Source organism: Heterocephalus glaber, unplaced genomic scaffold (genome assembly GCF_053883595.1).
Source record: "Heterocephalus glaber isolate CG9 unplaced genomic scaffold, H.glaber_assembly_v1.0 deba00001472, whole genome shotgun sequence".
NCBI lineage: Eukaryota > Metazoa > Chordata > Mammalia > Rodentia > Bathyergidae > Heterocephalus > Heterocephalus glaber.
The window spans coordinates 87,177,845-87,190,079 of NW_028258315.1; the positions used below are offsets into that span (position 1 = coordinate 87,177,845).

At 38.1% G+C, this 12,235-nt stretch overlaps 1 protein-coding gene across 15 annotated transcripts in view; it reads left to right on the plus strand.

Annotated features, from left to right (window-relative positions):
* The window catches only part of Dnah12 (dynein axonemal heavy chain 12), a 277,734-nt gene that overhangs the window by 81,254 nt on the left and 184,245 nt on the right, over positions 1-12,235 (plus strand). For all 15 annotated transcript variants that reach the window (XM_087182321.1, XM_087182331.1, XM_087182327.1 and 12 more), the window contains 2 exons: positions 3,108-3,353; positions 3,782-3,901. In XM_087182321.1, coding sequence (XP_087038447.1) covers positions 3,108-3,353; positions 3,782-3,901 — 366 coding nt within the window. The remainder of the gene's footprint in view (positions 1-3,107; positions 3,354-3,781; positions 3,902-12,235) is intronic.

A 12,235-nucleotide genomic window follows, 5' to 3' on the forward strand; every position in this document is an offset into this window, starting at 1 on the left:
CCCCCCCCCGCCACACATCAAATAAGAAAGCAGCAGCAGCTCCAGCCTGGCTCCAGAACCCAAAATAGCCATGCCTAGTGATGGCACCAAAGCCAAGGCAGAAGACGCACAGATTGATGGGAAGGAATACCCCCGGGCTGGAGAATCACAAATATCATTGTTGCACCTAAGAAAATGAACAGCTGTTTCCATGGTCTGGGATGGAGGTGTGTTTTGAAAGTTAAGATGCTTCTGACAATCAGAACTCACAGTCTCCAATAGAAAACTTGATGAACAATTTAGAGAAAGTAGAATGGCAGTAAACTACAGAGTCAAAGCTGGTCACAGAGACTTCCACAGTCTCTTTGGAATTGGAGCCTCTCAACAGAACTTCAAGGAAATACAGAGGTATTTCTATTTCTAAGCCCACAGTAGCCCAGATGGGCATACAAAGCCCTTAGATTTTTCTGGCACTTCAATCCTATTATCACCACCACCTCTGTCATCACTGCTTTCTCTTGGATCTCTGAAGACTAAATGGCTTTTCAAACTCACTACAGGCTTGTCTCCTTCAGACAATAACAGGGTTAGGGAAGTTGGGAGCAGACAACAGGTATACCTGGTGCTGTCTCACAGGGAGTTCTCACAGGGAATTGCTTGGATTTCAAGTCCATGAAAACGTGCTGCCCGCTGACTCTCCCGCACTCCACCCCCGCCAAGTTTGTCGTTGGCAGAAACCCACTTGCTCTTGCATAATCTGTCATTCAGAGCCAAGCTTTGGACTGAGTCTCATTTCTCAGGATGTGCTGTCAGTCTCTACTGAGAAGCAGGCCTTAATGGCTGGGCCTTAGAGTCCAGAAACAAAGCATCAAGGAATTGGAAAGATTTGTACACACTCTAGAAAGGAGCAACTGAATCTTCTTCCCCTACTCCTGCTCACACTGGGACAGCTTCCTCTCAATGGCGAAGCTCCCTTGGATGAGCAGCCTAACTGTTGAGTTCTGAGGCCTGGTTTGCTCTTAATTAATATACAGCCTCCTCAGACCTTAGATCTTTTCCTAAGCCTTCTTTACTGCCCTGAAGTTTTAACTTTCTTTGAGCGGTGTGTTGTTTGGGGGGATGGAGGTTGTGGGTTTTATTGTTTTGTTTTTTGGCTACATGTAAATCTTTCTCCCAAACACCATGAAAAGTACCTGTGGGTCCTATTTTTAAAGAATTTCTGAGGGTGAAGCTTCTATTTTTTTTTTTTGAAGAAGTCTGTTTCCTGTACTTCAATAAAAATCAAAATATCCCCGAATTTCAGATACCTCATCCAAAATGTCTCAATCGTGTCTCCTAGGTGGTGAGTTCTATTGAGAGCTGGGTTCTGTATCTCAGTGTGGAAGCAACTCAGTGTGTAACCTCTTAACATATTTTTTTTAAATTTTTGAAAATTTTAGTTGATACATTATAATTGTACATATTTATGGAGTATACTGTGCTTTTTTTTTTGTTTAGTACCAGGGATCAAACTCGGGTCCTTGTGTTTGCACAGCAGGTGACGAAACCACTGAGCTAAATCCCTGGCCCTGTACTGTGCTTTTTTGTGGTAATGGGAATTGAACCCAGGGCCTTTGCACTGAGCTGCATCCCCAGCCCTTTTTATTGTTTTTTTCCCCTTAAATTCTTTTATTGGTACCTTTTAGGTATACAGTATGTTTACATTTATCATTGGGTGCTTGTACCTGTACATGATGTATCTTGGTTCTTATTTTTTCCCTCATTACCTGTGTGCCCTTCACCCCCTCCACCCTTCCCTATTTACATAGACTTCATTTCCATTTTTTTTCTTTTCTCATAATTTTTCCTTTCCCCCTCCCCTCCCACCACCCCTTTGGACCTTTTCCTATTTCAAATTATCAGTTATTCATTTTAATCATTTTAATCCCCTCTTAACGTATTTCAAGATGGCTTTACCTCCAGATTCTGTAGGGTAACATTTTTCTTTGCTGTGAAACCAGCTTTGGTGAGAGATGAATTTGGATATTTTTATCTTTTTTTGTGAAATGAGGGGTTGCAACCAAAACAGCTGAAGAAAAGTCTATAACATATGCATCCACAGAAACAAGAAGGCACCCAGGGCCACCTGTGCCTCTCTAGATAGGCAAGGAGATTTGACGCAATTGAAGATAAAGATAATGATGTCCACAGTACCAAGACTATCATTAGCTTTTCTCTGATGGGCCTGAAGACAGGAATGGGTTAGCTGTTGGGACCAGCTGGGCCTTACCACAGACCAGCCTGGCCAAGCACCAACAGCCAGACTAACCTGGGGAATTCCTTCCACTTGCAACTGTTAGACTGCAAAAAATCTAATGTGCTTCCTTCCTGACACGGTCCACTCCTCAGAGCCACTGCTCCTGTATGACTCTGAACTCCTCACCCTCGTTCTCACCACAGAATCTAAGACCTTTTAGCCAACAGAGCCAGGAGCAGGGGATTCTAAGTGAATGCCTTCTGCAGACATCAGGCCATGTGGCCCAAAGTACTCTCAAGGCAAACTTAATTCCCCCCAAAAGGTGAAGGTAAGGTAGCTGCAATGACATATTTCACAAGGTGCTGGCACTTACTCCCATAACCCAGAAGGCTATTGGCCTATTCTTACAGGGTTGTGACCTCCCATCATCAAATGATGTCATGGTTTGGAATGTTCATTATTGCTGAGGACCTGGTTATAGATATAGACATTTCTCACCTTTTTCCTCTCATGATATTTTTAGTGTGTTGTACAGCACTATAATTTCTTACTTATTCATTCCATCAGTAGACATGGTTTGCACAAAGTACAATGGTCCTATTTCAGAAAATAAAAAGTTCAATTAAAAATAACAGTATGATTTTTCCCAATGTACAGTATTTGTTATTTCTTTTCCTTTTAATATAAGGTAAACCTCCAAAAACATTTTTTAGACATCCAAAAAATACTAAGTGCATAAAAATATTAAGTACTGAAAAAAGTCACAGTTTATGAAAAGGTGTTACATTTGGGAAATAAACTTGAATAGCAAAACATTATCTTTGGATGCTTATGCTTAGTTTTAAAATGGCTTCTTTTATGTAAATAACATATTTAACTTTATATACTTCAGGTTCTTTTTAGAACAGTAGCTATGATGGTTCCAAACTATGCCCTTATAGCAGAAATCTCCCTCTATTCCTACGGATTTTTGAATGCAAAACCTCTCTCTGTGAAGATAGTGATGACCTATAGACTTTGCTCAGAGCAGCTCTCATCACAGTTTCATTACGACTATGGAATGCGAGCAGTAAAAGCAGTCTTAGTGGCTGCTGGCAACCTAAAACTAAAATATCCCAATGAAAATGAGGATATCCTGGTAAGCGTTAAATATATAATTTGTGAACATTTCAGTAGAAAGATGATTTTTATTTTGTTAATTATTATTTTTTTTGGTACTGGGGATCGAACTTGGGTCCTTGCGCTTGCGCAGCAGGGGGCAAAACCACTGAGCTAAATCCCCAGCCCAGAAAGATGCTTTTTAAAGTGATAAATGAAGAACAATAGGCAATTGAAAGAGTTTTTGCTCTGTCTTTTTATGTGAGGTTGAAATTATAGTTTTGGGTTATGTTACTTATTATACTTTATATGAATACAAGGACCTTTGGAATTGATACACATAGTATTGGTTTTTAATTTGGGGGATTCTGTGGAATAATGTAAAATAAACTGACTTTTAGTTAATGGGGTGCAATGAAGATATAAATGTAGGCAGTTAACTTATATTGTCCTTTTTCGTGATTTTAGCTTCTTCGATCAATTAAAGATGTAAATGAACCAAAATTCTTATCACATGACATACCCTTATTTAATGGAATAACTAGTGACTTATTTCCTGGAATCAAACTTCCTGAAGCTGACTATAATGTAAGTAAACCTATCAAAATGACTTAGCTCAACATAATAAATTCAACTGATGATTCAAACATTTACAAAGTTTTACTAAATTAGTGAAATTATTATATTTAGAGGATAGTCCTATATTTGGCCTCTGTGATAAAGGAGGGTGGGTATACTTGGTACTTTTTTTTTTTTTTGGTACCGGGGATCGAACTCAGGACCTTGTGCTTGCGAGGCAGGCGGCGGAACCACTGAGCTAAATCCCCGGCTCCATGGTACTTTCTATTATATATTGCTAGGTTAACCTGTTAAGGTTCAGATCAAAGATGATGTAAGAGAATAAATATTTTATTTCCTGTCGTGATTTATAATACTTACTAGTATGTGTACTGTAATACTTGCTTGTTTATGTCATCAGGAAGAAATATTTAACATAATGTTTTGTTTCTCAAATTTAAGTAGTACACTAACTCTTCCTTTAAAGGAAACTACCTCTGCCCAGACAAATGGTAACTATGGGTGGTGATGAATGTGTTAATTAGTTTGTGCTAATCATTATGCATTATGTATTTAATATTAAATCCTCATATTGCACACTTTGAATACATATCAATTTTCATTTATTGTAATTACAAATTATATTGCATGCATTTATGAATATGGTGAAGTTTTGATACTTGTATATATTGTGAAATAATCAAATGAGGCCATCTAGCATATCCATCACCTTAAATAATTGTGACTTCTTTGTGGTAAGAAATCCTTCAAAATAACAATGCATTATCTACCTTACTGTGCAATAGAATGCTAGAATCATCTAACTATAACTTTATACTTCTTGACCAATGTCTCCTATTTCCCCATCTATTCCTCCATTCACTTTCTGCCTTCAGCCATTGGTAACGACCATTCAAGTCTTAATTTTTTTTAGGTTTCATGTATAAGTGAAATCATATGGTATTTGTTCATCTGTGCCTGGCTTATTTCACTTAACATAATGTCCTCTAGATTCATCCATGTTGCAAATGACAGAATTACCTATTTTTTAAAATGCTGAATATTCCATTGTATATATATACCACATTTTAAAAGCCCCATTCATCTATTGATGAACACTTGGGCATTTCCATATCTTAGCTATTGTAGATAATGTTGCAGTGAACGTGGGAGTACAGAAATCTCTGCTTTCTATTTCTTTTCCCAAGCTTGGGAAGTTTTCTGGCATTAGTTCTCTGAAAATATTTTCTGTCCCTTTCTTCCTCTATTTTTCTGAAATACCAATATTCTGTAAGTTGTTCTGTTTAATTGTGTTCCATAAGTCTCTTAAGCTATTTTCACTGTTTTTCATTTTGCACCTCAGATGGTTTGTAATGAATTGTCTTCTGCTTGATATGATCTGCTATTAAACTACTATTTTGAATTTTTCATTTAAGTTATAGCTCTTCAAATATTTTTCTTTGGTGAAATTCTGTTTGTTCTTCCATTGCTCTCTGGATTTCAGTGGGTATTTTCATGTTATTTGAATTCCTTGTATAAATCACATATCTGCTTCATTTAGATTGGTTTCTGAAGATTTACCTTATTCATCGATTTGGAACATATTCTCCATTTCTTCACTTTTCTTGACTCTCTGTGTTGGTTGTTTATGCACTAGATAAGACAACAGCCTCCTTCAGTTTGATCAGACTGACCTTGAATAGGAAAAAGATCTTACCAATCTGCATAGCCAAGAATTTTAAGTTGCTACTTAACTCTGTGTTTTTCCCGACTGCTATCTGTTTCTGGTGGTCCCCAGGAGCTAGAAAGTATGATGTCCCTGTCAGTACACTGACATTGGTATGGTAGTATCTAGACTTTCTATATGTAGCTGGAAAGGTTGAGATGTTAGACTGTGTTCCAGTCCCTTATGTCTTCATGATGAAGCTGTGTGGGTGTTGTATCTCCCACTGTTTCTGCATTGTGCTCGGGGTAGGATTTGTGGCAGATCCTTGTATTTAACCTTAAGGCTTACTCTTCTGATCTTGGGAAAATAGTTTCTGAAGTGAGTCCATTGTATGTCCACCTCATCAACTTTCAGAGCTAAGTAGCTAAAGAAACAATTTCTTGGATAGGAGCTATAGAAATTGTGGCACTTGTGTGGCTAGACTCTTCCAGGAAGAATGAGTAGGCCTGGATTTATCTCTGAGGCAAGCCAGAGGGTAAGACTCATTAAGTCCTGAGTGTGGGCTTTGGCTGCTGAAGGTCCCTTATTTGTCTCTAGCTCCCTGAAGCAAGTTTGTTAGGAACTTACCTTATTAAAGAACCGTTAGCAGTGTGAACTGTAAGTCACTTTCAGAGACAAAAAAGCAGGAGCTGTCTGTTCCCACCCCTTTTCTGCACTACTCCAAGGGAATACAGCTCATAGAAGTTATTGCACAGCTTTTAAAAATCCTATTTTGTTCTGAATCTTAGGAGACTTGTATGTGCCTAGTCTCTTCTGTTCATAAAGCTAAGAGGTTAAGAGGTTAAGATAGAGTCCTTCAAGAGGTAGCTGTAAAAGTTGAGGGCATGCAATATGTGGAATAAACCCTTTCTGTGGAGAAAAAGAGACCTGCACATTAAATCCTCTTCTCTGCTTTGTTACTGGGGGAATGAAGCCTCTAAGGACCTACATGTCCATGTAAAATTGCCACTTCTTTTGTGGTCTAGGTGGACTCATATATACTTAGTCCCTTCTGCTCCCAGAGCTAGGCGCTTTAAGATTCAGCCCTTTGCGTGGAAACTGCAAAAATTGGAGTATTTGATGTGCAAACTCTCTCCTAGAGAGTTTAATAGACCTGGAATTATTGCTGGGACCAATTGGGGGAGAAGGCTTGAGAGTGATGTGCTCCTTCGCGGGCTGACCGGCTGGTAGTGTTCATGTTTTCAGCCCTTTAACATCTCAGTGCAAGTTAGTTAGATACCTACCACCAAGTAACCAATGGAATGATGTATTATAAACCCCTTCCAGGGATAAATGGGGAATTATTTTTAGTAATACATGTTTGCAGAACATAAAGATTACATTTATCACGGGAGTAGGTACATGTATATAACATATCTGAATTCTTTTTATTTCCTTTTTCTTTCACTTCTTTCCCTGCCCCCACCCTCCATCTCTAAATCCCCTTCCCTTTTCCATTTACAAAAGATTTATGCCCCTGTTTCCTATTGTCTTTTATTTTTCTCTCTAAATTATTTATACTTTGGGTTTCTCAATAAGAGATATTATGTGATATTTAAGCTTCTTTGATTTATTTCACTTAACATTGTGATCTCAAGGTACATCAATTTTTCTACAAATGATTCAAATTTATCCTTCTTTATGGCAAAGTAATATCCTAATGTGTATAAATACCAGTTTCTTTTTTTTTGTATTAAATTCTTTTATTGGTACATTGTAGGTATACAACACAATTACATTTCTCATTGGGAATTGTACCTTTATATAATGCATCTTGGTTCTTATTTTTTCCCCATTCCTAGCCCTCCCTTCACGCCCTCCACCCTTCCCTATTTACAAAGACTTTATTTCCATTTTTTCCATTTCTCATCATTTTTTCCTTTCCCTTCTTTCCTTTCCCCTGTGCCTCCCACTACCCCTACCCCTTTGGACCTTTTCTTCCTATTTTACATTATCGATTATTCATTCTAATAATTGGTACATTTTAGGTATACAATATAATGACATTCATCATTGGAAATTTGCACCTTTACATAGTCTCTCTTGGTTCTTGTTTTTCACCCTTGCCCAGCCCTCCCTTCAACCCCTCCAGCCCTCCCTATTTATAAAAATTTTGTTCCTATTTTTCCATTTTCTCATATTAATCCCATTCCCTTCTATCCTTTCTCTTAGCCCTCCCACTTCCTTCCCTTTTCTTCCTATTTCACATGACCTATTATACATTTAGTCCTTATTTACACTTTCAGTTTCTCACAACAGAGAAACTATTCGGTATTTACACATGTGTGTCCTATTTATTTCACTTAAGAGTATTGCCTCAATGTGCATCCACTTAGCTATAAATGTCTCTAATTTCTCATTTTTTATGGTTGAGCAGTACTCCATTTTATAAAAAAACCACATTTTCTTTATCCAGTCTCCAGTTGATGGGCATTTGGGCTGTTTCCAAGTTTTAGCTATTACAAACTGCGCTGCTATGAACATGGGTGCACATATATCACTGTGGTATGATTCTTTTAATTCTTTGGGGAAGATCCCCAGCAGTGGAATAGCAGGGTCAAATGGGATTTCCAGTCCTAGTTCTTTGAGGTATCTCCATACTGATTTCCACAGTGCTTGCACCAGTCTACACTCCCACCAGCAGTGGAGCAGGGTTCCTCTTGACCCACAGCCCCGCCAGCATTTGTTATTGGTTGATTTCATGACAGCAGCCATTCTTTCTGGAGTGAAGTGGAATCTCAGCGTTGTTTTCATTTGCATCTCTCGAATGACCAGTGATGTTGAACATTTTTTCATGTATTTATTTGCTATTTCTACTTCTTTGTCTGAGCAATGTCTGTTCATTTCAGATGCCCATTTTTGGATTGGGTCTTTAAATTTGGGAGGTCTGATCTTTTTAAGTTCTTTCCAGATTCGAGATAGTAGACCTTTGTCTGAGGAAGAGCAGGTGAAGATTTTTTCCCGCATTGTGGATTGTCTCTTCACACAGCTGGTGGTTTCTCTTGCTGTTCAGAAGCTTTTTAATAAGAAGAGATCCCATTTGTTGATTGTTTGTGCTAGTTCACAGGCAACTGAGGTTTTGTTCATAAAATCTTTTCCTACACCGATGTCTTCAAGGGTTCTATCTAACCTCTGTTCCAACTGGTTCAGAGTTTCTATTTTAATATTTAGATCTTTAATCCATTTTGATTTTAGTTTAGCGCATGGTGAGAGATACAGGTCTAGTTTTAATCTTTGGCAAGTTGAAGGCCAGTTTTTCCAGCACCATTTATTAAAGAGGCTATCTTTCCTCCAGTGAGGGTGTTTGGCTCCTTTATCGAAGATGAGATGGCTGAGTGTGTCTGGCGTTGTTTCTGCATCTTCTAATCTGTTCCACTGGTCCTCAAGCCTGTTTCTTTGCCAGTACCATGCTGTTTTTATCACAGTAGCTTTGTAGTATAGTTGCAGGTTGGGGATTGTGATAGCCCCTGCCATGTCTCTGTTACCTAGAATTGCTTTTGCTATTCTGGGTCTCTTCTTGCTCCAAATGAATTTTTGGATTGTTTTCTCAAGGTCTATGAAGTATGCTGCTGGGATCTCAATTGGAATTGCATTAAATCTATATAGCGATTTTGGAAGTATGGCCATTTTCACTCTATTAATCCTTCCTACCCAGGAGCAGGGGATGTCTGTCCATTTTCTGATATCATCTTCAATCTCTCTTTTCAGAGTGCCATAGTTTTCAGAGAAGAGGTCTTTGATTTCTTTCGTTAGGATGATTCCTAGGTATTTCAGTTTTTTGGATGCTATTGTGAAAGGAATTATTTGCCCTATTTCTCTCTCAGTGAGTCTGTCATTCGTGTAGAGGAAAGCTACTGATTTTTGTGTGTTGACCTTGTAACCAGCTACTTGACTGAATTTGGTTATTAAGTCTAGAAGACTTTTGGTGGAGTTCTCGGGGTCTTCTATAGAGAGTATCATGTCATCTGCAAATAATGACAATTTGACTTCTTCATTTCCTATCTTTATTCCTTTTATTTCTTTCTCTTGTCTAATTGCCGTGGCTAATGTTTCCAGAACTATATTGAACAAGAGGGGTGATAGTGGACATCCTTGTCTTGTTCCTGATTTGAGTGTGAAGGATTTCAGTTTTTGACCATTTGGTATGATACTGGCTGTTGGTTTTTCATAGATGGCTTCTATGAGTTTGAGGTAGAGACCATCTATTCCAAGTTTTTGTAGGGTTTTTATCACAAATGCATGTTGGAATTTGTCAAATGCTTTTTCTGCGTCTATGGAGATAATCATATAGTTTTTGTCCTTGGCTCTCTTGATATAGTGTATTACATTGGTTGATTTTCATATATTGAACCATCCCTGCATCCCTGGGATGAATCCCACTTGATCAGGTTGTATGATCTTCTTGATGATCTTCTGCATTCTGTTTGCCAGTATCTTATTAAGGATTTTTGCATCTATGTTCATTAGTGAGATTGGCCTATAGTTCTCTTTTTCAGTTGGGTCTTTCTCTGCTTTGGGGATCAAGGTGATGCTTGCTTCCAGGAATGAATTTGGGAGTATTGCTTCCCTTTCAATTTCATTGAAGAGTTTAAACAGTAGTGGCAGCAGTTCCTCTCTAAATGTCTTGTAGAATTCAGCAGTGAAGCCATCAGGGCCCAGGCTTTTCTTAGGTGATAAGTTTTTAATTACATTTTCAATTTCATTGGTTGATATTGGGTTGTTCAGAATTTTTAGGTCTTCTTCATTCAACTTTGGTGATTCATATGTATCTAGGAATCTGTCCATTTCTTCTGTGTTGTCCATCTTATTGGCGTATAGGTTCTGGAAGTAGGTATTGATGATCATCTGGATTTCTGCTGGGTCTGTTGTAGTTTCACCCTTTTCATTCCTAATTGCATGGATTTGGGCCTTTTCTTTCCTTTTTCTGACAAGGTTGACTAAAGGTTTATCAATTTTGTTGATTCTTTCAAAGAACCAACTCTTGGCTTCATTGATTTTTTGTATTGTTCTCTTAGTCTCCATTGCATTGATTTCTCCTCTGATCTTTATAATTTCTTCCCTTGTATGAGCTTTGGGGTTGTCCTGCTCTTCTTTTTCTAGAAGCTTGAGGTTCAGCATCAGGCTGTTTAATTGGGCTCGTTCTGTTTTCCTAATGGGCTTATTCACTGCTATGAATTTCCCTCGTAAGACTGCTTTCATTGTGTCCCATAGATTCCGATATGTTGTATTGTCATTGTCATTTAATTGAAGGAACTGTCTGATTTCTTCTTTAATTTCCTCTGTGATCCATTGATTATTCAGAAGTGTGTTGTTCAATTTCCACGTGTTTATGAAATTTTTTGAGTTTCTTTTGCTATGGATCTCCAATTTTATCGCACTATGGTCTGATAATATACAGGGGATCACTTCAATTCCTTTGCACTTCCTTAAACATGTTCTATGTGTGAGTATGTGGTCTATTTTTGAGAATGACCCATGTGCAGCTGAGAAGAATGTGTACTCTGATTTTGTGGGGTGGAAGACTCTGTAAACATCTGTTAAGTTCATTTGTTCAGGAGTTCGATTGAGTTCTAGTGTTTCATTACTTATTTTTAGTCTAGTTGATCTATCTATTTGTGACAGTGGGGTGTTGAGATCCCCCACTACAATTGTATTAGTGCATATATGGCTTTTCATGTCCGTTAGTATTTGTTTTATATAGTTGGGTGCACTAGTGTTTGGTGCATAGATATTTATGATGGTCATCTCTTCCTCTTGGATTCTTCCCTTTACAAGGATGTAGTGTCCTTCTTTGTCTCTCTTAATTAGTGTTGGTTTGAAATCTACTTGATCTGCCAAGAGGATAGCTACTCCTGCTTTTTTTCGGGTTCCTGTCGCATGCAGTATTGTTTTCCACCCTTTAACTTTCAGTCTATGAGTTTCCTTTTGAATTAAGTGTGTTTCTTGTATGCAGCATATTGTTGGATTTTGCTTCTTGACCCATTCTGCCAGTCTATTTCTTTTGATTGGTGAATTGAGACCATTAATGTTGATGGTTATAACTGAAACGTATTGACTTGTCATTGCCATGACTTTTTCTTTTTGTTGGGTTCTCCCCCTTTACGTTTAATTTCTTGTCATGCCAGATGGGTTCATTCTGCTTTGCTTCCTGGGGTTGTGATCCTCAATGTCTGTTCCTAGGCTATTGTGTAAAATTCTTTGGAGTGCTGGTTTGGTATTCATGAAGTTCCTAAGGTGCTCTTTGTCATGAAAGTATCTTATTTCTCCATCCATTTTGAAAGATAGTTTTGCAGGGTACATCAATCTGGGTTGGAGGCTGTTTTCTTTTAGGGCTTGGAATCTGTCACTCCAAGCTCTTCTTGCCTTGATGGTTCATGTTGAGAAGTCTGCTGTGATTCTGATGGGCTTTCCTTTGTATGTGATTTGTTTCTTTTCTCTGACCGCTTGGAGAACTTTGTTCTTCTGTTGTGTTTCTGGAATCTTAACAATTATATGCCTATGAGTAGATTTTTTTTGATCAAGACTATTTGGAGTCCTATATGCCTCACTTATCTGTATGTCAAGCTCTTTTCCCCTGCTTGGGAAGTTTTCTGCCATTATTTCTGGGAAGAGATTTTTTATGTCATCTGCACTCTCTCCTGTTTCTTCATTGAGCCCAA